Below are 27730 nucleotides of genomic sequence, written 5' to 3'. Positions count from 1 at the left end.
ATTTAGGACCTAGGTTATGGTTTGTGAGAACTCCCAGTAATCTCTAGGAGTGATGGTTTATTTTTTCCCTTGAATAAGGTTCTCCAATAGTTCCTGGGCCTCTGGAAGTCCCTGATCAGCAGCCACACCAAGAAGCATCTCTACTTCCCTTGGAGAAAAAAAAAGTGTCAATGAGATGTTCAGAGAAACAGGGAAAAAAATCATCCCCTTATCCCTTTCAGTTTGAAATAAAAGTGTAAGCATGCACCTCATTAATGTAATGGGAAGACTAGACAATGAGCATAGTCCTAATAATAAGTAGGAATCGGCAGAATCTGCTGATGCAATTCCCCTGGGGTGAAAGATGTCTCATTCAACTTTTGGATGTGAAATTCACAGGGTCAGTGTTATGTAGGAACTGCATTAAAGCTGAACTATTTTTCCCAGGGTTGGAAGGATATATATATATATATATATATATATATATACACACATACACATACACATACATATATATCTTATAGAATATAAGGTCATATATATAGGTATAAGCCTATATATAGGTATAGGGTCAAGAACATGTCCCCAAGACATTTCAGGAAAACGTACTTTTCATTTTGCAATATCTATCAAGTAAATATTCCTTTGTAAATGATTCTTTTTGTAATTGATAAATTTTTTTTTAAAAAACCTAATTGATGTTAAATTGCTAAGTATTACTTGGGCGTGTATTATTACCACACACACACAAAAGTTATGTTATATTTTGAAAGATCATAAACTAAGCCACTAGCCACAGGGTGACTTAATAAAAAAATGGTAGAATTTTTCAAATATTCTGAATGCCTGCACTAAAATGGAAAGGGACAGTCATGTGTGTCTGAAGGGATTTGGTTACTAAACAGTCCTGCCCACAAGAAGGAAGGGGAACATGTTCAGGAGGTCTGATGGCTAAGCCAGATGACTGACAGCTCAGGCTACCTTATTCCCCAATGTCTGCTGGGAGTTACATGTAAAAACAAAACAGGAACCTGGTTGTGATAGTGGCAATATATCCCGATCCAACAAACACTTCTGAAATGGTCTTAGAGATTCCAAGGTGTCATGGTGCCAATTCTTTGAAAACAGCTTTATATTATTTGACTCCAACTATTTCGCTATCTATAGTGGGAATTATTTCCCAGCCAAAATATTTAACAAAAGGATATAGATCCACTCCTCACAATAGTCATGAGTGCCCACAGATGCTTTCTTTGTGACCCCCAGTTAGAAAGGGACAACTAAAAATGTGAAGACTTTTTCCCTAGTAGAATGGGAGGATGAGAATACCAAAGTATTCCAACGGTCTTGAAGGCAGCTGAAGCAAGAACTATAAAACTCTTAGAGCTTGGTCAGACATTAAAGATACAGACGCCATCTCCTGCATCCTGGGTCATCACCAGCCCTCTCCAATTTTTTTCTGCCACTGACTTCAATAAGTCAGGAACAGAGAATGAGGCTGATGACTGAGCAACTCTGCCTTACTTAAATCCAATTCACAAGCAAGTTAATCATTACATGATTACACCAGTCGTCTCCAAAAAATGAAAGATGAACAACAATGAAAAGTCCTCCTTAATAGACAGCTATTTATTATCTCTGCTTAGTCACGCAAGAAATGGCTAAGAAAAAAAGTTGTAGTCCAAAAATCAGCTCAAAAACCCTGCTCAGAAGAACAGAAAAAGAAAAAGAATTAAAGAAAGCAGAATCCAAGGTGAAGATGAACGGCACCATATATTATTTTAAGATAAGGAAGGAACACATCCTCTGAGAGATAGAGTTGGAGGAGAGAGGGAAGGGCAAAGGAGAATGCTTACTATCTTCTTACCTATAAAATTCCGTTTGTACAAGATTATGTTGAAATGTGGTCTCTTTAAAGAAACCTACTCAACTCCAACTCCTTAAGGAGAAGTTACAAATACAGGTAAAAGGTACAGCATCCTATTTTACCCTTGTGTGAGCTGAGGTTCACAGACTCTCACTGCTTCATTCTTCCCTCCCTCCCTCCCAACCATGAAGTTAATTTTCAAGAATTGTAGACCAGAACTTATCCCAATGAAAAAGAAGATGGGATAGGGACTGTTACATGTTACATGTGTATTGCCTTACTTCCCATCAATCACCAATTACAAGTGAGGGCAAGTTCAGAAGAAATGAAATTTCAATTGAACAGAACAGGATGAGTAATTTGATTACCCTTCTTCAAGTGCCAGAGTTCTGTTTTTTAGCTTCCAAACTGCCAGGTTAAAGGAAGAATGAGGGTGACCCTGCTGGGAGGCTTTTCTGAAAGAGAAGGGGAACAGATAAAAGAGCTAGTAATTAGAAAAAAATAAAGAAGAAAAAACAAAATTACCAAAGGAAATAACGGGAAGGAAAGCATTTGATTAGCAGTTAATTGATTGATTGGTTAAATCAAAGCAGAATTATTCAAAGTAAGGAGGGAACCAATAAGTGATACTATCTTTACTAGAAATAAATCAGTCAAAAATTCACAGGCTAGTTTTATCAAGGTGCCAAACTTGTACATTTTAGTTTTTTGAAATGTTAAACATACACACATGCCCATCAATAATTTAAATGAGTTGGGGAAGGGAGTATTTAAGAAAAAAGTTTCTTATACTATGCTGTGGAAATGCTTGTTTCATTTCATAAATTAAAAATAAAACATTTTTTTTAAAAAATCCTAAAAAGAAGAAGAAAATTTCTAAATCTAGAATGAATATAAATCTAGGCAAATATTTTAACTCCTAAAAGAAGCTGCCTATAATTCTTGCCTCTACTTTCTCATTGTCCTTTATTTCTCAGTCCCTTATAATCTGAATCTCTCTTCACCACTCCTCAACTGAAACCACTATCTCCAAAACTATTAATTTTTACTGATACACTTTTCTCAGTCATAAGCCTTTTGCCTGATCTTTTTGCAGGGTCTGTCACAGTTGGCTACCCTCACCTCCTGGATTCTCATGCCCTTCTAGGTATTAGTGACACTACTCTCTCTCAATTCTCTATATTGTGGGATTGATTGTTTCCTTTCCTTGTAGGTTCATCATCTCTATCCTGCCCTGTTTGTACATTCAAAAGTTTGACTCTCTTCCTCCCTCTCTCCTTCCCTCCCCACCCCACTCCTCTCTCTTCCTCTCTCCCTTCCTCCTTTCTTTCCTCTCTCCCTCCTTTTCTCTCCCTCCCTCCTTCTCTGTGTGTCTCTCTGTTTCTCTGTCTCTCTCTGCTTCTCTCTCTCTCTCTCTCTCTCTCTCTCTCTCTCTCTCTCTCTCTCTCTCTCTCTCTCTCATCTCAATAGTTCCCACAGGTTTACCTCATTAACCTCCAGGTTTAGAATTTTCATGACAGAAAGGATGATGCTATCCTTGATAGAAATGATGAAGTTGGAAAGAGGGATGGGTTTGAAGGAATACTATATACTAAATAATGATATAGGTATTTGATGTCTTATCAATAGAATTTAAATTCCTTGAGAATAGGGATTGTCTCTTTTTTCTTTCTCTCTCTCTCTTTCTTTCTTTTTTTCTTTCTTTCTAAATATTTGTAACTCCAATACTTAGCACAGTATCTGACACATAAGAAGCATCTGATTAGCAGTTAGTTGATTGATTGGTTAAAAATGTCCAAGAAACAATTGGTGCTACTAGGTTGCAACTCAGGAAAGAGACTAAGACTGTACAGGTAGACCTGGGAATCATCTCCATCAGAGGTATTAAACCCTCAGCCCACAATACTTGAAGTGTAACCTGAATTAGATTAAAATGTAGCTGAAAAATATTTAACAAAATAAATAAAAATAAAACAGAACATAGGTAATATGTGGTTTTTCTTTGCCAATATATGACCCCCCCACTCCCAGGATCCAGTTATTTGAATTAATGGTCTCTACTGATGTCATAAATCCACACAGAGATGATTATTGGAATCTATGGATGCTGCTGAGATCACCAAAAGAGAGATTATAGAGAAAAGAGAGAGGGTCCAGGATAGATCCTTGTGAGACACCTACACTGAAAAAGGTGATAATACAACTACTGAGACAGGAATAAGATAATGTAAGTAAATACCAGCTATTTTCAAAGGAAGGAAATCACTTTAAATGATAATATAGCCCCAGCATTGTCTTTTGGGTTTGCACCCAGGTTCCTTGCCTTTTTACTGCTGTCCTCATTTCCTCCAGTGTAATCACTGGGTGTATTGTTCAAAAGACTTAAAAGCAGATCCTCAGTCCAGGTTTTTCTGCTTCCCAGTTCAGCTATCTAGCCCACCTCTGACAAAAGATTCCATGATACATAAAAGCTAATTTTTGTTCCATCACTCCTCAGTTACTGGGGCTGCATTTTGATTCAAGTATTTTTTATCAGTAATTCATAATGCTGCTATGAATATTTTTGTACATATAAGTCTGAGGTATAATCTGAGGAAGTGTATCTCTGGGTCAAAGAATATAAAAAGCATAGCCTTTCTTGTATATTCCTTAATTGTTTGCCAGAAAAGATGAATAAATTCATAGCTTCAACAGCAGTGAATTCATGTTCTTGTCCATTAGACAAGTTTTATTCTTGTCTAAGTTTTATTCTTAGTTTTATTCTACCACACCTCACCCCCAAAATCACCTATTTGTTCCTAAAATAGGGAAATTATTCTTTAAATCCCAAATCACCAGCTTCTTTATTTTTTTTTTTAAATTTAATAGCCTTTTATTTACAGGATATATACATGGGTAACTTTACAGCATTAACAATTGCCAAACCTCTTGTTCCAATTTTTCACCTCTTACCCCCCCCACCCCCTCCCCTAAATGGCATAAATCCCAAATCACCAGCTTCTTTAAACAGGAGTCTAAGTACTCTCTGCTTTGTAGAGACAGTTAGGTGATACAGTGACAATAGCTCTAGCCTGAAATCAAGAAGAATTGAGTTTAGTTTGGGATACTTACTAGCTGTGTGACCATGGGTAAATCACCTCATCTCAATTTCTCCTAACTATAAAATATAGTTATTATACTTACTTTCCAGGGTTGTTGCAAAGATCATAAAATGATATTTGTAAGGTACCTAACACATAGTAGGTGCTTTAAAAATTCGTATTCCCTTCCTCCATTCTTTATAGCACCAAATGACTATAGACTTTGTGATAGGTGGAGCCTTAAAGGTCACTTAGTTCCACTCCCCACTTCTACTCCCACTTCATCCCCAAACTTCTATCATTTTCAAAGCCTGTGCCATTTTGGCACATTCCTGCCCAAAGTAAACTTGAGCAACTCCTTAAAAAAGATAAAAAAAATCTTATGATTCTGTATACTGTGTGCACATGCTTGCTCACAAGGGCATAGGGGGAAGTTACTTCTTTTATTACATAAATTAAAAACAAAATATTTTTTTAAAAAGAGAGAAATAACTTGAGGAGAACTATACACACCCAAAGAAAGGGATCTTACATACAAATGAGAATATTAAAGCCCAGACAGTTCAAATAATGTGACTTAGAACACACAAGTAGTATGTAATAAAAGCTGCTCTTTCATGTTATAAAACTATATAAAATCTGCAGCCATCTGAGTGCATGTTTTTAAATAGAATTCTAATTCACAGAACCACAAATGTTACATGCTATGATAAACTTACTCTTATGTGGTTTTCCTCCTGTAACTACAATAGAAAGCAGAACAGGAATTATATAAGGAAGTGTAACCCTGTACTAACGCCCATTGATATAAAACTCTTTATTGGTGGAGATGAATTTCCTGCCCAATATAAGGAATTAAGAGGAATTGGTGAGATACCAGAAAACTCCAGACTTCAACTGGATCCTTTGGGTCTCTCCAAACAAAATTCTTCTTCAATCTTCTAGTCAACTTTTAGCTTCAAAAGGGAAGGTGGAAAAGACCAATCCCACTTGGGATTTATGAAGGAAAAGATTCTGGAAAGACATGAGAGGAGCTAGCATTCTCCATCACATCCTTATTTCCAGTTTGCTAATCTTGAGACTGTGAAATCCTTCACATTGAGTGAGATCCAGAACCTTTTAGCTTAGTTATTCCACTAATTCCTTTTCTCTGTATTGTCTGGTATATTTTCTCCTATGTATACCTTTTCAAATTTCCATTTCACTATGATTTGGATAAGTGGGTTTCTTTGCTATATCTCTTTTCATTGTAGAATTGGTATTAGGTAGGAAAAGACTCATCTTAGATATAGAGCTTGAGGGTCCCCCTCAAAGTAACTAAAAAATCAAAATTAATTCAAAACTGATCAAAGACATTAGACTAATTTTATTCAAGGGAGGAGACAGATATACTTTTAACCTTGTATCCCTCTCTTTCTCTATATATAAATAGATAGATAAATAGATTAGATAGACAGACAGACAGAGATATATGGATATATATGGTCTCAACCTCCAACTTTCTGCTTCCCCTCTTAGCAGGAATGAAAATCTTCCTTGAAAAAGTATGGGGCAGAAAACAGGATAGAGATATCTAGGTCTCTTCTGCTTTTCTTCAAGATACACAAAGGCAAGACTTTGCAGTACATGATCCCCTAGTCACTGGGGAGGACCCTCGACACATGGGGCTCATTCTCTCTATTAGTACAGAGATAACCATGCAGAGAATTTTGACAAGAGACAATTTTAACTCCTTTTAAAGTTTTTTTATTGATATTTATTTTGACATCGCCTTAATTTCCTCATATATCCCTCCCTTTTCCCAATGGACAAGACATCCCTTATAACAAAGATTCTTTTTTTTTTTTTTTTTTTTTTTAATTTAATAGCCTTTTATTTACAGGATATATACATGGGTAACTTTACAGCATTAACAATTGCCAAAGCTCTTGTTCCAATTTATAACAAAGATTCTTAAAATAAAAGAGGATTAAATCAGATTAATAAAACCAATAAACAAGTTAACTTGGTCTGATGGTACATGTGGCATTTTGTATTCATAGACACTTTAGTTCTGCCAAGAAAGGAAGCAGGTACTTTTCTCAATTCTTCTCCAAAGCCTACAGCTCTCTTCTCAAAATAGGAGTAGCCATATTGAAATGGAGATTCTTTTAAAATGGCAAATGAAAGTCCCTTTTTGCCTGGTTTGTTAAATGGCCTAACTCCACCTTCCTACTGGCCAATGAATATCTCTCCTTTTCTAAACAATCAAGCTCTATTAGAAAGAATCCAGGATGATCAACTATGACTGACTTAGCTCTTCTCAGCAAGACAATGATCTAAGACAATTCCAAAAGACTCATGATGAAAAATGCTAACTATATCCATACAATGAATTGAAGTCTGAATGAAGATCAAAGCATATTATTTTCACCTTTATTTTTTTCATTGTTTTTTAAAATCCTCTGGTTATGTTTCTTCTTTCACAAGAATGACTAACATAGAATTATGTTTTACATGATTGTGCATATATAAACTATATCAAATTGCTCACCACCTTAGAGGAGGAGGGAAAAGAAGGAAAGAAATTTGAAACTCAAAATTTTATTTTAAAAATGAATGTGTATATATAATTAGAAAAGATAAAATGTTATTTAAAAGAGAAAAAGGAAAAAAAAAAAAGAAAGAAAGGAAGCAGAGGTCCTCATAGCAAAACTATGTAAAAGCAGAATGGTATTATGGAAAAAGCAATGGATTTAAAGTCAGAAGAATAATGGAATAAGATTTGGGAGTCAATCCTGTCTCTACCACTCATGAACTATGTTGCTCTGGGCAAGTGGCCAAATGGAACTCTCCAGAAAATAAGCACTCTGAAACAGGTGATCTCAAAAGTCCTTTTCAGTTCTGAAATCTTATGATTCTGTGGTAAAAGAAAATTTTAAAATTCCAATCCTTCAAATAAAATAATTCATACTGAGTATTACACTGTAAACTAGAAGATGGGAATGGACTTCTTATTTTTTCACTGATGATTTGCTTTTTCTCCCCAGCAAACCATACACTAAAAGGAAGAATGAGAACATCTGAGTAAGATTAGGGATCTTATCTATCTAAAAAACCGCAGGTGGAAACAATTTGCTCTAAGTTGTCTAAACTCATTTCAAGTTTTAAAAGAATCTGAGTCCCTAAAGCTGAGGAGTCTTACATAATCATTGAATAGCAATCCTTAAAACTCAACATGATGGAAACATTACAACATTTGGAACTTCTTACATCTAACAAATGTGGACTATTCTCTATGTTAAATGAGTCTGGACAGTCCTTAAGCTGTCTTTAAACTATTTTTGTTGTATGCCCACATACCCTAAATTCTATTTGTTCCCTACCACCTGTCTCCATGCTGGCAGTGCTCCTGGTGTCTTGAAAGCTTTTTTATTTTCATCCACTACTCTTCAAGAGGAGCATGAGAAGAGAGTTTCCATGAGCCAGGTATGTGTCTCCAAAGTTTTTCTCATCTTTCCATTATAATTTTCCTAAAACAAGCCATTGTTTTTGGACAAAAGAGCTCCAAAGACCAATTCTAGATAGCCACAGCAGAGAATTATGCAGAATCAAGACTGTGAAAACAGGTATTTGCTTTATTGGGCAAAATCAGATCGGATATATATTTGAACCATAAAGAGACTTCATCTACATTTTTCTGTTAGTATTAAAATGTACAATTTCCAGATAATTGTCCAGGATATTAACAGGTTCAATAGGTCTGACATTCTAGCTAGACCAATATTTCTGAGTACTTGATTGTTTTGTTTAGCTAGAACAGTACATGTTATAATTAAAATTATAATGCTCTAACCCTTACTGTTTGACCCTAAGCAAGTTACTTAACAGCCATAAGTCTAAATTTCCTCATCTGCAAAATGGTGACAATGATATTTTCAATACATATTTTGTAGAGCTATTGTGAGGAAGCTGCTTAATCTTAAGTGGTAGATAGATATTAGTGTTAGATTTGTTAGCTGTTGTTTGCTTTATTTATCTGAATTTATCTAGATTTTCTCAAATACAGAGAATAACTAACTATACAAAATTAATTGTCTGCTTTCTTTGTATCACCAATTTTAAAATGCACTTTTTATTTTTCCTCAAGAAGGATAAAAAGGGAGATGAAATCAAGACTATAAGAAAAACAGTAAACTAGACTCATTTGAGGATTGGGAAGGTCTTACTGTTTCCTAAAAAGGCCCACAAGGGAGTTTAATTTTCATTTTAAAAAATAGTCTCTTGAAATCCAGTGTCATAACAAACTAAGAATTTCTTACCTAAACCAGTGCATTGCCATCTCTTCATTCTTGACTACACCAGCTCCTGAAGAAAAAAGCAAAATAAATGACAAAAAGAAAGATAAATTAAATTAAACTGCTTGTTACTCAAATCTTCATCCTTAGCTGTACATTTGTGATTAACTCCTAACCAAGACAGACTATGCTCTAACTGGGTCCAGGGGTTTACCTTTCAGATATCTCTGTCCTAAGATGTGCTGGGCATTAGGGTACCCCAAATGGGCATACATGTGAACCACCTGGAAATGGAAATTTTCATAATACTGCCAGATGTAAAGCAGGAAGACCAGGGAACCCATTATAATCAGTACCTACAAAAAGACGGAAAGAAGAAGGTGATTAAAGAAAGAATTAGATGGAAAAGGACATGGCAAGCTACTCCAGTATCTCTGTCAAGAAAATCCTAATAGAGTCACAGAGTTGGATACAACTGAAAAGACTCAATAATAGTAATAAAAGATTCAGAATGTTCAAATGCAGAAAATCAGAAAGTGGATTTTATATTCTGGAGGACATAAAAACAACACAGAATCAGAGTTAGAAAAGACCTCAGAGTACAACTAGCATCCCTGAAAAAGAAACCCCTTTACAAAATACTCAACTAATGATTATCTAACTTTACTTGAAGCCATCTGTGACTGACATCCACTATCTCCTTTGGCAACTCATTCCACTTGCTTTAATCATTATGAAGTTTTTCTTTATATTAAGACTAAATCTTTCTTCTTGCAATATCTACCTGCTGTAACTAATTTTGCCAATTGAGCCAAGCAAGAGTAATACTGCTTTCACATTACAGTCCATCACATTTTCTGTGTGTGTGTGTGTGTGTGTGTGTGTGTGTGTGTGTGTGTATACACGTATACATATATATTTCATTAAATATTGCTCAATTACAGGTAAAAAGAATTTTGGCACTGTTTTTAAATTTTGAGTTCCAAATTCTTTCTCTCACTCTCCTCCCCTCTCCTTCAGAAGGCAAGCAATTTGATACAGATTATACAGTGAAGTCATACAAAATATTTTTCCATACTAGCCATGTTTCTAAAGAAAACACAACTCCTTATCCTCCCCCCCCAAAGAAAGAAAAGAAAAACAACACTTCAATTTACATTCAGACTCTATCTGCTCTTTCTGTGAGAATGGATAGCATTTTTCAAAATTGTCTTGTATCATTGCATTGATCAGACTAGCTAAATCATTCACATTTAATCATTGTACAATATAGTGTTACTATGTACAGTGTTCTCCTGGTTCTACTCACTTCATTATGCTTAAGTTCATATTAGTCTTCCTTGATTTTTTCTGAAACCATTCTACTCATCATTTCTCAAAACACAATAAATAGTATTCCATCACAATGATATTCCACAATTTGTTCAGCCATTTCTAAACTGATGGACATCATCTCCATTTAAAATTCTTTGACACCACCAAAAGAGTTGGTATAAATAATTTGTATGTATTTTTTTTCCTTTTTCTGTTATCTTTTTGAGATACAGACCTAATAGTGGTTACTGAGTTAAAGGGCGTGCAGTTTTATATAGCTTTTGGGGCATAGTTCCAAATTGTTCTTTAAAATAGTTGGATCAGCTATGCTAAAAAAGTTATCAAACTGTGCATACCCTTTGATCCAGGAGTGTTTCTACTGGGCTTATATCCCAAAGAGATCTTAAAGGAGGGAAAGAGATCTGTATGTGCAAGAATATTTGTGGCAGCCCTCTTTGTAGGGCAAGAAACTGGAATCTGAGTGGCTGCCCATCAATTGGAGAATGGCTTAAAAAATCATGATATATGAATGCTATGGAATACTATTGTTCTGTAAGAAATGACCAGCAGGATGATTTCAGAGAGGCTACATGAACTGATGCTAAATGAAATGAGCAGAACCAAGAGATCGTTATACATGGCAACAAGAAGACTATATAATGATCAATTCTGATGGACGTGGCTCTCTTCAACAATGAAAGGATTCAACAATGAGAGAGAAATATCTGAAACAAAACAAAACCAGTTCCAATTGTTCAGTGATGAAGAGAGCCATCTATACCCAGAGAAAGGACTATGGGAACTGAGTGTGGAAGACAACATAGTATTTTCACTATTTCAGTTGTTGTTTGCTTGCATTTTGTTTTCTTTTTCAGTTTTTTCTTCCTTCTTGATATGATTTTTCTTGTACAGCAAGATAACTGTATAAATATGTATACATATGTTGCATTTAACATGTATTTCAACATATTTAACATGTATTGGACTACCTGACAATTAGGGGAGAGGAAAATTTGGAACAAAAGGTTTTGCAAGGGTTAATATTGCAAAAATTACCTATGCATATGCTTTGTAAATAAAATGTTTTAATAAAAAATGTCTTTTAAAATAGTTGGATCAGTTCACAACTCATCAACAATTCATTAGGGACCTAATTTTTCCATATTCCCTCCAACATTTGTCATTTTCTTTTTCTGTCATCTTAGTCAACCTGATAGCATAAGGTGGTATTTCTGAGTTGTTTTAATTTCCATTTCTCTAGTCAATAGTGATTTAAAGCTTTTTTAATAGGACCATACATATTTTTAATTTCTTCTTCTGAAAACTACAACTTCATATCCTTTGGCCACTTTTCAATTGGGGAATGACTTGTATGCTTATAAATTTAACTCTATTCTTTATATACTTGAGAAATGAATTTTATCAAAGAAATTTACTATGAAAATTATTTCCCAATTATTTTCTTCCAATATTGGCTGCATTGATTTTGTTTGTTCAAAAACTTTTAAATTTAATAAAATCAAAATTATTCATTTCATATCCCATAGCTCTATTTTTTTGGTCATAAATTCTTCCCTTATTCATAAATCTGAGAAATTTTTGATGTCCCCCTAATTTGCTTATGACATTACTTTTTTATGTCTAAATTATCCACCCATTTTGACTTTACCTTGTTATATAGTGTAAGATATTGGTTTATACTTAGTTTCTGCCAAACTGCTTTCCAGTTTTTTCAGTAACTTTTGTCAAAGAGTGAATTATTATCCCAAAAGCTTAGATCTTTGGGTTTATCAAATGCTAGATTGCTGTGATCACTTACTACTATGTGTTGTGCACCTAATCTATTCCATGGATCCACCACTCTATTTCTATATTCTGGTATTGTTTTGATGTTTACCACTTTGTAATACAGCTTGAAATCTGGTACTGCCTGATCACCTTCCTTCACAGTTTTTTTCATTGATTCCCTTGATAATGTTTAGCTTTAATTTTTCCAGATGAATTTTGATGCTATTTTTTCTTGCTCTATAAAATAACTTTTTGATAATTCAATTGGTAAAGCACTGAATAAGTAAATTAATGTAAGTAAAATTATTGTTTTTATTATATTGACAACCTATACATAAGCAATTAATAGTTCTCCAATTGGTGAGATCTTTGTGTGAAAGTTGTTTTGTAATTATCTTCAGACAGTTCCTGGATGGACCTTAGCAGATAGACTCCCAAGTATTTTATATTGTCTGCAGTTATTTTAAATGGAATTTCTCTTTCTGTATCTTCCTGCTGGACTTAGTTGATAATATATAGAAAACCTATAATTTACGTGGGTCTATTTTATATCCTTCAATTTTGCTGAAGTTAATTATTTCAACTAATTTTTAGATGATCCTCTCAGATTCTCTAAGTATGTAATCATATCATCTTCAAAGAGGGATCCTTTTGTTTCTTTATTGTTTATGCAAATTTCTTCCATTTCTTTTTCTTTTTATTGTTGTAACTAAAAATTCTAGTACAATATTGATTAATATTGGTAATAATGGGCATTCTTGCTTCACCTGTACTCTTATTAAGAAACTTTCTAGCTTATCCCCATTACAGATAGCTTGGCTATCACCATTTTAAAGCCAGCTCCATTTATTCCTATGCTTTCTCATGTTTTTAAGAGGAATAAAAGTTGGATTTTGTCAAAAGCTTTTCTGAATCTATTGACTTGCTGTTTTTGTTATTGATATAGTCAGTCATGCTGATTGCTTTCTTAATATTTTACTAGATATAAGTTTCTAGAATAAATATCACCTGGTCAAAATCTCCTTGGGAATTTTATTTAAAATTTTTGCACTAATATTCATTAGGGAAATTGGTCTACAATTTTCTTTGTCTGTTTTTGCTCTTCCTGGTTTAGATATCAGTGCCATATTTGGTTTGTAAAGTCCTTCACATTCTTGAAGGCTGTTATTATATTCTTACTGAATTCTCTTCTCTAGGTTAAACATCCCCAATTTTTTCATCTAGTCCTCCTATGGCACCAGCTTGAGTCTTTTTACTATTTATTTGCCTTCCTCTTGTCTAAAATTTTTCAATGTAGAACACAATGTTTCAGAAAGTCTAAAAAAAAAGAAATTGTAACAAATATAAGCATATCAAACAAAACAAATCCAAACAGTGGTCATGGGTTTTGGTTTTTTTGGATTTTTTAAAATATATTTCTCTTCACTTTGTATCCATCACCTTTCCATTTAGGAACTGAATGTTGCTTCTTCATAAATAACTCTGCAGACATAATCATCATTACTTTGATCAGAATTCTTAAGTCCTTCAAAATTATTGTGCTTATATAAATTGCTCTTCTGGTTCTATTTATTTCATTCTGTATCAATTTATACTACTGAGGATTCTCTGAAACCATCACTTTCATCTTTTTATGGAGAAATTATATTTTACATTACATTCATATGCCACAATTTTTTCAGCGAATCTCCAATTGTTTAAGAGACAATCTAAGGCAACCCCTTAGGTACTAGTTCTTTTTTTTCCCCTTTTAATCTTTTTATTAAGGATCAAGATGTTTATTTTGATTGTGACTATTCCCTCCTTGTTATTCTCTTCCCTCAATTTTTAACCTTTTTAAAATCATGTGATTTCCTGTTATTTTATGTGTTCCTCATAAAACACTATGTGTGTGTGCACGTGTGTTCATCCCTCCTTTGTTTTAGAGAAGAGGGAAGATTGAGGAACCTCTGATAACAGTATTTCACTTCCCTAGGTGCTCTTGTCCTCATGGAAAAATAATTGTTTTTCTTCTATGAGTCTGCTTGTTATTATTATGGAATTTGCAAAAAGTTTTGATGCTGGCATGTCTTTTTATCAATTTATTTTTCTCTTTAGTTTTGTTTCCCGAATTGGGACTTTGTGCCACAAGTAAATTCTGTCCCCCTGCTGTGCTTTTTTGGGGGGTAAAGGGTAAAAAAGCAGGGTGGTGGCCCCGTTTGAGCTTAACTGGGTCCTTTTGATGACCTGGGGTTTCTCCCCACTCCCACTAGATGATCAGAATGCAAGGGATACAAAGAAAGACAAAAGTATTATAAGTTGAAAATTATGAAGGTGTGAACTAAGATGGTATTGTGAGTGGAAAGGAAAAAATATACCAAAAAAATTGTATAAATAGTAATTATAAGATTTGACAATGAACAGATATATGAGTAAGTGAGAGTGAGGAGAACTTTGGGAGCTTGGGTCATTGAGAGAGTGACAATGCCCTGAATTATGATTTTAAAAAAATTAGAAAAGAGGAATTTGGAGTGAATGATAAGTTCTGTTTTGGATATATTGAATATCAGATGCATCATGTAAGGGATAAGAGGGTTGCTTTTTAAAATATTTTGGGGAAGAATTATAAAACAGTAGTAAAGATCAAGAACACAACAACACACTCACAAAAGCAAGAAGCTTAAAAGATATTAGTAGCTTCATGTTCATATGTTTGATCACTTCTGTAAAATCTTTTTGAGAACGGTCAATACTGAAAGGTCTTGATTTCTAAAAAATCATGAAAAAAAAGGGCAGTCATTAGCAAAATTATGTTATTATAACAACTAAGACCTGGTAACACCCTTTTCCTTGTTCTCTTTATACCTCATTCCCCCATGTTCATCCACTACCTCCATTCCCAGTAGAGGGAATTTGAGGCTCCTTTTTTGTCATATTGTTAAAATATATTTTTTAAATTTCCCCCCAATTACACAGTGTGACAATTATTAACATTCATATAAAAAATATTGAGTTCCAAATTCTAGCCCTCCCTCTCTCTCCCTAGTATAATAAGAAATCTGATATTGATTATACATGTGCAATCATGAAAAACATTTCCATATTAGTCATTGCATAGGAAGAATTGAATAAAAGAAAAAGAATGAAAGAAAGTGAAAAGTAGCATGCTTCATTCTGTATTCAAACAATACCATTCTTTCTTTATAGACAGATAGTATGCTTCATCTTTAATCCTTTGGTATTGTCTTGGATCATTGTTTGAAAATAGCCTAGTCATTCTTTATCAAACAATATTACCTGGTTTTGCTCATTTTGATTTGCATCAGTCCACATAAGTCTTTCCAGGTTTTTCTGAAATCATCCTGCTTGTGATTTCTAATAGTATAATCATTTTCCATTATAATCATATACCACAACTTGTTTAGTCATTCCCAAATTGCTGTGTATCACTCAGATTTCCAATTCTTATCCACCACAAAAATAGCTGCTAGAAATGTTTTTGTACAAATTGGTCCTTTTATCTTTTTAAAAATATCTTTAGGATATAGACCAGTGCTGTTGCTGAATCAAAGCGTATACACAGGCTTCTAACCCTTTGGACATAGTTCTGAATTGCTCTCTGGAATGGTTGGATCAGTTCACAATTCTACCAACAGTGCTTTAGTGATCCATAAGCTCATCTTTTGAGGGAATGAATCAGTGGAAAAGTTCTTAAGGGTTTACTCTGCGCAAAGTATTTTGCTAAGTCAGAGGGGGTGGTTGAATAAATCTCTAGAGACAAGAACCATAAGAAACAAAGGCTGGTGATAATCTGGTGATACCAATAAAAAAAAAAAAAAGCTAGACAGTCCCTTCAAGCTCACATATCTAAAAGAAAGAGACCATACATAATGGGCTTCAATACAGTGGAACAAGGCCCAGCAGCCCTTATGGGACCTTAGCTCAGTATTTGGCATATAGTGGACATTTAATAAATGTTTTTTTTACTGTTTTTAGGTGACCTACTTTGTGATATAAATACAAAGGGATATAGTCCCTGCCTTCAAGGAACTTATGTTTACTTAATGAAATAGCTGAAAAAAAAAAAAAAAAACTTGGGTTCAAAACTGGAAAGATATTTGGTTTTCCTCTCTACTTTTGGAAATACAAACCAGATTCAAAGATGCTGTCGATAAAGTCTTATTCTAAGATTTTTCTCCCCCCAAAACGGGCTGAAGCTATTAAGATAGAGGAGTGAAAATAGATATCTTCTTTCCTCTAATACTAGCACTGCCTTGGTACAGTACATCCTCACCTGGACTATTTCAATATCCATCCTTCACTCAGCTCCCAGAGTGACTTTCCTAAATCTAAGGTCTGAGTGTCACCCCCAGGCTCTATTCAGTAAATTACAGTAGCTCCCTATCATCTCCAGGATCAAATCTACTCTCATGCACTGTGTCATCTTGGATAAGTCACTTAATCTTTGCCTACCTCAGGTTTCTGAACTGTAAAATGGAGATGATAATAGTACAAGAAACCAGAGTTTTTGTAAGGATCAAATTAGATAATATTTGTAAAGTGCTTAGCACAATGCCTCACACCTATTAAGTATCATATAAATGTTAGCTATTATTCTTCTTATCATTATCAAATGAGATAATATTTATGAAGTGCTCAGCACAGTGCTATAAGAATGTTATTATTATTATTATCTTCAAGTGAGATAATATTTGTAAAGCATTTGGCTCTGTGCTTGGCACATAGTAGAATTTTTAAAAAATCTGTTTCCTTTCCCCTTCTCCCAGGCATTTTCCCTAATTGTCTCCAACGCTTAGAACTTTCTCCTTCCTTATCTCTACCTTCTGTAATAAAACTTTCCTAGGCCTCCTAAATCTTAGTGCCTCCCTACAAGATTATCCCCAATGCATCTGGCATTTATCTCATTTATGCTTAGTGGTTTGCATGTTTCCCCCCTCCTTAAGATCAGGGGTTATATTTTGTCTTTCTTTGTGTTCTCTGCACTTACCGTAGTGCCTGATACATAATTTGTACTAAATAAATACTTGTTGACTTTTTTGCAAATATAATTTTGCTTCTGCCTTCTGTAAGACTAAAAGTAGCTTCCTAATCTAGAATGTTTTTGATTTAGTCTGGGGAGGTACTAGATGCTCATATACTATACATGATTCAGATGCAGTTAGCACTCAATAACAACAAAAAAAAATTTGTGTCTCTGTTTCTAAATAATGAGTGGCTTCCCTTCAAAATTCACACTTATAAATAAAGGTTATTTCTCACCTCAGTCCCCAATCAATAGAAGAAATTCCAGATCTTGATGGCTGTCATTAAATGTCTAATGTTCTGCTGTAGTGGGCTGGCTACCAAGTAAAAGTAACTGCTGACTGCCATAATCCCTTCTTAGAATTCTAGTTATAAACAGACTCCTAAGATATCGCCAGTGTCTAATCATAGCTCTAAAAACCAAGTTAAACCCCAAAGTCTAGAGAAGGCTAGAAAATATAGAGACTTGCAAGATCAAGCCTCTCTTGACTAACAAGAACAATGTTACCAAAGAACAAGAATAAAATTACCAAAATCTATCTGTCATTCATGCCTGTAGATATTTCTATTTGGATGATACTGTGAATCACAACACAGTGATGTTGGGATGTACAGATAAGGAAACTGAGGATCAGAGTGGAAATGACTTGGCGATCATCCAGAAAGTTAGTAGTAGATCTGAGAGTCTCCTGCTTTTGATTCCCATTACTCAATAAATTCCAATGATTTCCTGTTACCTCCAGGAGTGATTGCAAAATGTTCAGTTTGGCATTCAAAGTCAAAACCTAATATCCTCTTGATGAGGTTTGGATCCCCTCAATTCCTGGTGGTGATGAGGTTAGTGGCAAAAGGGAGTTGTTAAAAAAAAAATCCCCTTTTAATTATCCATAGGTTTAAAGTGAAAGAATTCACTTATTCCTGAATTATTAATTGCAAAATGAAAGTTTATTGTTGGATAGAAACCAGTTTGCTAAAAGACTGACTTCTATAATAGCAGAATCCTATTGGGGAAATGGAATTTTACACTGAGAATCAGTGGGCAGGGTCCTAGCAAATTGCTTGGGCCTTCTGCAAGGAGTTTAGCTGAAGAAAGTTTATTATATGGGTATTTTGGTGGGCGGCTGGGACAGCCTGAGTTGATCAGACCAGGATTTCTCAATTGAATGAGAATTTAGAATTTCAAAAAGATCTATGGGCGTTGATTTGCCCTTGAATAGTATTGCTTCTCTTATCCTGGGAAGATGGGCCTTCTCTAGACTCCTTGAAGCCTGGAAGATCATGATCTCTGAGATCAGAATGGGGACACAACACAGTTTAGTGATAATCTTAAAGGGAGCACAGTTTCAGTAAAGGGAACAGTTTCCCCTCCCACTTCACTCCTACCTTTCTAGTCTTCATACACCCTGGTCTCAGACAGGTACTCTTGGAATCAGTAACACCAGCTCATGGCTGTTCCACAAACAAGATACTCTATCTCTCTGTTCCAGACATTTTCTATGTCAGCTTTCTATGACTAGGACTCTCCATCCTCCATTCCAATTAGTGACCTTTCCATCTTTATCTTTACCTCCCAAATAAAATTCCACTTTCCTGTTTATCTTTACATCCCAAATAAAATTCCACCATCTACAGGAAGCCTCCCCCAACCCCTTGATTCTAACCTTCCCTGGGTTAATTATTTCCTATTTTCCCTATATATTGTTATGCCACAGTTCTCTTTAACTGTTCTGACTTGGTTTCCCCTGAACTAGTTTCCTTTGTCTCAGTTTCCTTAGCTGTTCTGTTAAATCCCCTTAGTCGTAAAAACCCACTCTAGTCCATTAAGACTGGGGACCATTTACTCTAAGGTTATATATTGCTAGCAAGATAAACAAGAAAGCAGAACTCCTGACCCTCCCCTATCCTCAAGAATTTACAATATCCCTCTAAAATATTCCAAGATACCTCACTGACATCTTTATCTCTGGGTATTCAGACATCCTGTCTCTGGGCTTTTAGGATTTATGGTCTCCCCCCCAACCTGACAGAGGCCTTCCCGCCTTTTTTACCTTCTTTGTCTAAAGAATATTTAAGGTCCTGAGATACACCCATTCTTGGCTGCTTCATTCTTTGAGATGACAGCCCTGGGACCAACATGGTTTCCTTGGTCCCAGTATATCTTTATCTCTATCTGGATAATTTGAGACGAGAGTCCTGTCCAGTCAATTATACTCACCAATTAATAAACTATTAAAAACTCTCTAATCTCTCTCCTGCCTCAGTTTCTCCGGCATTACAATATAACTTGCACATATTTGCATGTTGTCTCCCCATTAGACAGCTTTTTAAAGGCAAGGACTTTTTTTTTTTGTTTAGTTAGTTTTTATCTTTTTTGTATCCCCAGCATTTTAGCACAGTGCCTGGCTGATAGTAGGAGCTTAATAAAGTTTATTGATTGATACTCTATTGAAATAGAATTCCTCCCCCTTTTTGATAGTAACTGAAATCAGAAGGGGACCATAGAGTCCACCCACTCATCTAGTGCATGAATATGAAAGCATTTTTTTTTTCCTCTGATGGATACCTATCAAGTCTGGCTCAGTTTATAAGATCAGATTAGAAAAACCAAAGGACATGAGATTCATATCAAGCCTTTAGTCTCTACCTGGGTATTAGATAGGTGTTCACACTCCTAGCTTTTATTCTCTATGCACCCTCAGAGCAATTCTGATTAGAGGCAGTGGCTAGCATTTCAAAAAAACCTTTTTCCAGGGTTTATAAGCTACGGTGTCCCAACTAGTGTTATAGGTCAGACATGTTAAGGGGAATTCTTGGGTGAGTATCAGAAAGTTAAAAAGAAAATAAAAAAGAAGAAAGAAAAAGAAGAAAGCTGGTTTTTGGCAAATGAGTAAAAGCTAAGAAGTTTCTTTAGCACATATTCTCAACCAGAAACTTCTGGAAGACAGAGGAAGAGACATAGGAAGAAGCTGGACAACTTATCCTCAATTAAAGAACGGCACCAGAGATTTGATCCTGCAGATAAATTTATCCATAGGAGCTAAAATGGGGTCACAATGGTTCCCTCTTTCTCTGACACTTAATCTAGAGAAATAGATGTGACCAGGACTCAATGGTGAATCCACTTCTTAGAGCCTGGGGTGAAAGGCACATATGGCAAGATTCCTGAATTTTGGTTCTAATATACTGCTTAGTTAATATATTGATTAGGGAAAGGATCCTGGTGGTAAAGGACATAGGCCATTCTGTAAGCACCTCCAGAGAGTTTGTTACCATATAAAACTGCCCATTCTAATAATAACACTAATTGTTGGAGAGCTTGCTAGAGTCTTAGTCCCTTAACAAGCATTTATTAAGTGCTTAAATTATGTCTAGCACTGAGTTAAGAGCTAGAGTTATGAATTAGGGAAAAGAGGAATTTAAGGAGTTTACATTCTAATGGAAAATAATTGACGTAAGGAAAGAGCTGAAAAGTGAGGGGAGTGGGGCAGGACAGAACAAAGTAGATGGTGGAAATATAAGTCTGGACAATCAAGAATGGATGAGTTTCTGGGAAGAACTCACTAATGGGAAAGGGGAACCTCATGAGTGGATTTAGGAAATAGTAAATTGTGGAAGTTAAATCTAGAAATGCAACTGAAAAGAGTAACTCTATTTCTCTCACCTCAACTTTGTTCCTACTACTTATCTTCCCTTACTCCACTGATAGCTTAGTGAATAGAGTCCCATACCTGGAGTCAGGGAGACTCATCTTTCAGACACTAGCCTGAGTGACACTGGACAAATCACTTAACCCTTTTTGCCTCAGTTTCCTCGCTTGTCAAATAAGCTGGACAAGGAAATGGCAAACCACTACAGTATCTTTTTGAAGAAAACCTCAAAAGAGGATCACAGAGAGTCAGAACTGAACTACAAACAATAACAACAAAAAACCCCCTCTGTCATCCTGGGAAATCCCATTGATGAGTCCCTTCTCAGAACCACAATTTTAGGAAGGACTCCAGAATTTCACTTTTGATGGTCTCCAGTCTAAACTTCTTCCATTAAACATTCAAGTCAATAATAAAGCTTTCCCCTCAGACCTCATAAACATGTTTGCATTCATCCTGGGTCCCACTGTTGTGAAAAAGTGAGATTTCATCTTTATTTTCTTGGGATGTTGCCCTCCACACTACCTTGCTGCAATCTCTTCACCAAACTGTTAATAACATAACCTCATTCAGTGGAGTGCTGGCAAATGTTTACTAACAGATTCTCCAAAGGAAGAAAAAAAGAGCACACCTTGCATTATTAATTTTTCCATCATTCATAATAATAATAGTACCACTTTAACATTTAACATGTATGGGACTACCTGTCATCTAGGTAAGGGGGTGGGGAAAAGGAGAGGAAAAGTTAAAACAGAAGTTTTTGCAAGGGTCAATGTTGAAAAATTAGCCATGTATATGTTTTGTATATAAACGTTATGATAAAAAATAAAACTAAAAAACTAATAAAATAATAATAATAACACCAATAATAACAATAGCTAAAATTTATGTAATACTATATACAGGACACTACACTATACACCACTTTACAATTAATATCTCATTTGATCCTCACAACAACCTTGGGATATAGGTATTTTTATTATCTCCATTTTACTGAGGCAGGCAGAGGTTAAGTGACTTATCCACAATCACACATATTGAGTCTCCATGATTCCCAATGTTACTCTAACCATTTCTGTACCTAACTGCTCAGCCTAGACAATCAAGAAAACAACAAATTAATCTCTGATCTGTAGCCGTTGCCATTTTCTTAAGTGTAAAATGTTCTTACAAAAAAATTAATAATTGACTCTCAATAACTATTAGAGCTGGCTCCAGCATATCCTGCTTCCCTTCTTTCCAACCACCCTCTTCTGTTTGCTGCTATCTTTAGAATGTAAACTCCTTAGGGAGGAAGATTATCTTGCTTGCTTATATCTATATTCTCAGACTTAGCACAGTGCCTGGCACACAATAAATGATCTATCCACCTAGTGACTCTGGAGTCAGAATCCCACTCTCACCAATGTTGATAATGAGTTTCTTCATTGACCCCAGTTTTTGATTTCCTCATCTATAAAATAAGAATTCTGAAACATGTAGCTTCTATAGTTCTGTCTAGATTCTAGATCTATTGAGTATAAAGTTTCTTTCTGATATTAGCCCAAAATATCTTCTTATAATGTCTACCCATTTGCTCTAATTCTACCTAATCTGTCTTCTTGTAACTCTTATCTTTTGGTTGTAATTCTGCTTCCTGCACTAAATGCATGAATACATCACTTCTTTTTAAATATTTGAAGACAGTGTTTATTTCTCTCCTTAGCTGTCTCTTCTCTGAATTAAAAAACCCCAATGCCATTAACAATTCCACACATTGCATAATTTCTAGACTCTTTTATTATTTTGGATGGCCCCCTATCTATCAGTGTACTTTCCTAGTGGGGATGCTTTCCTGGTAAATTTGAAATGTTAGCAATTGCCAAGATTATAGGGATACAGCATAAACACTCTTGGACTACAAGTGATCTATTACAGCTGAAGTATGACTGATAAGGGCTCCATTGCAGACAAGTTACTCCTACACCTTTATCAGTACTTTGCACAGACTGGAAGGTGGGAAACTATCAGCTCAATCTGCTTTTATCCATGTTTTTTCACTTGACTGAAGACCATTTACTCAAAGCACAAATGAAGCCTTAAATGAGACAATGAAAACAATGAGTCAGGATGATTTCCTTTTACTGAGAAGCTTAACCCATAGAATTCAGGCTTTAAAGCGAAAGTACAAGTAGTTTCATTTATTTGTTTTCAACCACGGTTAGCAGAAAGATAATGAGTTCATGGAATATTGCCCATTAAGAAAGAACAAGTTCCTCTAGCAATCATTCAAAATCAATAGTATCCCAAAAGCAATCTTGAGGCTCCTTTGGTCAAGGTATGGAAAAAGGAAACTTCTTTGTGTAACCTTACTATCCAGTTCTCAACTATCCAGATACATCATAATTGAATTAAAAGTTAACAGATAATCTTTTTGTATCTAAAATGCACAGGTCAGTCTTAATTAGTTATTTTTTCCTTTTTTGAGGAGGGGAGGGGAAATAGATGGGGAAAAGCACTTTCAGATTTATTGGTGTCTTTTGTTTTTACATTACATATATTTACAGATTATATCCACATTGTAAGCCCCTTATAATAAAACTATTACAATTAAATAAAACACGGGAACCTCATCTGAAAGTGTATGCAGCATTTGACATTTGAAGTACATACATACACACACACACTATCTTTCTATATTTTTTATTTAACAGAAATCTACTTTCTATCTTTTTTACTCTCATCCCATTGGGAAAAATAAAGAAAAGAAAAAATATCTTTTAACAGATATGTATATTCAAGGAAAACATCCCCCCCTAATGACTGTAAACATTTAAATTTATATATATATATATATATATATATATATATATATATATGTATGTATATATAGAGAGAGAGAGATTGATATCATTCAGTTTTGTCCAATTCTTCATGATCCCATTCGATGTTTTCTTCACAAAGATACTGAAATGGTTTGCCATTTTCTTCTCCAGATCATTTTTATAGATGAAGAAACTGAGGCAAACAGGACTAAGTAACTTGTCCAGGATCATATGGCTATTAAGTGTTTGAGGCTGGATTTGAACTCAGGTCTTTCTGATTCCAGGCCCAACACTAAGACACCTATCTGGTATGTATATGTGTGTGCATGTATATGGTGTGGATAGATAGATAAATTCCATACATCGATTCGTTATTTTTAAGTCTTGAGAACTCTATAGAAAAGGATAACTATCTTTATTTTTTTTTTTTTTTTTGAGATTTTAGGTGGCCCAGAAAAGCAAATCTCATGTTCCCAAGTTTTAATGTAGGTCTGTCACAGAATCATAAAGATTTTCTAAGGTGTTGTCTGGTAAACAGAATGGTAGGCATGGTAAACATAGAAATGGTAAAAAGAACTAAGATTAGAACTCAAATCCTCTGACTCCAAATTTAATAATAATAATAATATTTAAATCAAATTAAGCTTTAAAATTTTTATTAAATGCTTACTATACACTATACACTGTGCTATGTATTGGCAATACAACAAAACGGAAAAAGGCAGTCCCTGTTCTCAAGATCACAGCCTAACAGATGACAATATATAAGCAACAAAGGAGATATATAAAGGATAAAGGGGATATATAAAGGATACATTGGAAATACTTAACTGAAAAAAGGCAGTGATATTAAGGGAGATGAGGAAGGGTTTTTTTAGAGGGAAGAATTTTATTTGGTATTTGAAGGAAGCCAGACAATAGCCATAGGGAATTTGAGACCCTATTTGGTTTATTCTCGGCAGATATTAGACGTTTTCCATTTCCTTTTCCAGCTCATTTTATGATGAGGAAACTGAGGCAAATAGAGTTAAATGACTTGCCCAGTCACTTATCTATTAAGTTTCTGAAGTCAGATTTTTTCCTGACTCTAGACCTAGCACTCTGTGCTTTATGGTGCCACCTAACAGAGCATATCTATAAGGCAAAAACCAAGACTTTACATAAGTATTACTATCTACTATTAGTACTTGAGATGTAATTGTAGTCCCTTTTTGAAAATATTTTAATTCTACTACATAAACTGGGTTGTATAATAACCGGAATCCCTAAGGAATATCCAAGCAGGTCAGGTTCTTTAAAGTAATCTTTCTCATTGAGCAGTTCTCAGCTTTTCTTGGTACTTCTTTTTGTCCTATAAATGATGCTATGGCCAAAGAATGTGACTTTGAGTAAGTAAAATTCTCTGGGCTTTATTTATAAAATGAGAGTTGGACTGGATATCTTTAAGTTTTCTTTTATCTCTTTTATCTTTAAATTTGCACATGTGTATATGTGAGACATAAACGGGTCAGAAATCTAATTGATATCATTAGGAAATTTAAATGATATCATCAAATATAAAATATGTAATAGCTATCATTAAAGAATATCTGAATTTCCTGTCTGTACAAAATGGTTTAGTCCTTTTCAGCTTTTGATTAATAAAGCTTTCTTCATTTCACCCTCAAAAATAATTAAGAAATTATTTGGCATTTTTTATTCATCTATTTGAGGCAGTCAAGTGACATAGTAGACAGAGCACTAGGTTTGGACTCAGGAAGATTTCTCTTCATGAGTACAAATCCAGCCTTAGGCTCTTAACAGTAGTATGATCTTAAATGAGTCAGTTAACCCTGTTTGCCTCATTTCTTCATATGTAAAATGATCTAGGGAAGGAAATAGGAAACTACTCTGCTATTTTAAATGGGATCAGGAAGAGTTGTATTGCGAACAATTGGGCATGACTGAAAACAGCTCCACAATAACATTCATCAATACTATAAGGAGCTTTGGCTATTATTTTAACTCAGTAATTCAATGGTATAGGGAATTTCCAATGAGAAAATTCCCTGTACCAATGAGGGTTTGTATCTGTTTCTCTGCAATTTAGTCTTACAAGAGTTGCCCAGGCCACTGAATGATTAAGTGACTTACTTCCCAGGGTCTCACCTGTGTGTCAGGAGCTTAACTCAAACACAGATAGGTTAGTTATCTATTTGCTGTATCCCACTACCTCAGTTTGCAGTTCAACTTAGATAATTTGTAAACTAACTTCTATATGAAGGATTGCCTAACTCTCATCCCCCAAATGCTAGTGCCATCTACACCTAAAACTATGGATCAATGATTTAAAAGATCAAGTCAGAGAAAGAGCTGCTGGGGCAAGTAGGTTGTGTAGTGGATAAAGTGCTATATAGAGTCAGGAAGATTCATCTTTCTGAGTTAAAACTTACTTCAGAAACTTACTACTCATGTGATCCTGGGCAACTCGCTTAGTTGTGTTTGCCTCCTGCAAAATGAGCTGGAGAAGGAAATGGCAAATTCTCAAGCATCTCTGCCAAAAACAAAACAAAACAAAACAAAATGGAGTCATTAAGAGTTAGACATGACTGAACAACAATATCAAAAAAGAGAATGTACAATTAACTTCAGAGGAATAGGAATATGTCATGTGCAAATTTTGAAAGTAGGATTCTATTCATTAAATTGTTTTTTTTTCATATCCTGTTCATTAAATGAATAATTATTGAGTAGATATCTATATCTTTTGTAGTCTTTGTTTATAGCACCTCCTTCTCCCCACCCCCTCCCCTAGTTGGCAAGTAATCCAATATATGTTAAACATATTAAAAATATATGTTAAATTCAATATATGTATACAGATTTATACAGTAATCTTGCTGCACAAGAAAAATCAGATCAAAAAGGAAAAAAATGAGAAGAAAACAAAATGCAAGCAAACAACAACAAAAGGAGTGAAAATGTTATATTGTGATCCACACTCAATTTCCATAGTCCTTTCTCTGGGTGTAGATGGTTCTCTTCATCACAAGATCATTGGAAGTGGCCTCAATCATCTCATTCCAACTCAACCATTTTAAAAAATCCAGTGAAGGATCACTGGAAGGCAGTATGTAAATAATGCATGATAGAGAGAATTTACATTTAGATCCTCATCTCTCTGAAATTCACAGTCTGCTTTTGAAGGCCTGTAATTGTAAACTTACCTCACATTTACTCCATGGAACAGGAGTGTGCTTCTTGGTCCCCTGTGACATCCGTGCTCTGAAAAATTCCCTGTTTCTTGCCTGGGCCCTTCCTTTACGTTTTTGAAGTAGTGAAGGCATCATATTTCTCCCTTACCAGTCTCCTCAGTTCTTTACCTATTTGCTAAAATACTAGCGTTGAATGACTTTTTCTTAGTCTTTTATGAAGACGGTCTACTTCCTTTCTCCCTCCCACCTCCATTTCTACCCATTCTCATTTTACCTTCCAACCTCAGCCAATACTCAGTCCTCAAATGTCCTTCCATTAGCATCATTTGGCAAGGTTTTTGTCTTCTGATTTATGACAGATTATCCAGCTGCTCCCTTAGATAAGAGACCCTGGCATGAAGTATTTGACAATCAGTCTCCTTCTTTTTCCTGATACCCATTTCTCTGCAGAATCAGAGGAAAAATAATATTTTTCCCAAAAAAGCTTTGACATCAACCAACCTTTAAGATGCTGAATTTCCTAAACAATTCTCAAGGCTACTTTAGCTCTTCCCTCTGTTCAGAAACCCAAGTATGATATTTATTTAGCATTTAATCAAACTATTTGAAGTTTAAAAAATGTGTGAAAGTCCATACTTGGTTCCTATTCATGTTGAGATGCTTGGCAACTAGTTAGATCATTAATATGCAACTACATATACAATTTCATTTTCCTAAATAGGGAGAGTGTGTGGACCAAAAAAAATGGATTGAAA

The 27730-nt window shown here is 34.9% G+C and overlaps 1 protein-coding gene across 1 annotated transcript; it reads right to left on the bottom strand.

Moving 5' to 3' along the window:
- Positions 1–27110, bottom strand: LOC111721308 (sel1-repeat-containing protein YbeT-like). The gene is made up of 5 exons (XM_023505759.2): positions 26988–27110; positions 9418–9559; positions 9228–9273; positions 2215–2301; positions 1–148 (listed from the first exon to the last, which is right to left on the bottom strand). The coding sequence occupies exons 1-5, from the start codon at positions 27108–27110 to the stop codon at positions 58–60; spliced, it is 489 nt and encodes a 162-aa protein (XP_023361527.1). The 3' UTR covers positions 1–57.
- Between the last annotated feature and the right edge of the window lie 620 nt (positions 27111–27730).

Source organism: Sarcophilus harrisii, chromosome 6, assembly GCF_902635505.1.
Source record: "Sarcophilus harrisii chromosome 6, mSarHar1.11, whole genome shotgun sequence".
Lineage (NCBI taxonomy): Eukaryota > Metazoa > Chordata > Mammalia > Dasyuromorphia > Dasyuridae > Sarcophilus > Sarcophilus harrisii.
Note: the sequence above shows the minus strand (reverse complement) of the source record. Positions and strands in the feature narration are given on the sequence as shown.

What these genes read in the sequence shown, in the direction of transcription:
- LOC111721308 (XM_023505759.2), bottom strand. Translation starts at nt 27,110, where the DNA reads ATGATGCCTTCACTACTTCAAAAACGTAAAGGAAGGGCCCAGGCAAGA. An exon ending in AGGACAGAGATATCTGAAAG is followed by an intron (nt 9,274 to 9,417) that starts GTAAACCCCTGG and finishes TTTTTTCTTCAG; the next exon opens with GAGCTGGTGTAGTCAAGAAT. An exon ending in ACTCTGGCACTTGAAGAAGG is followed by an intron (nt 149 to 2,214) that starts GTAATCAAATTA and finishes TTTTTCTCCAAG; the next exon opens with GGAAGTAGAGATGCTTCTTG.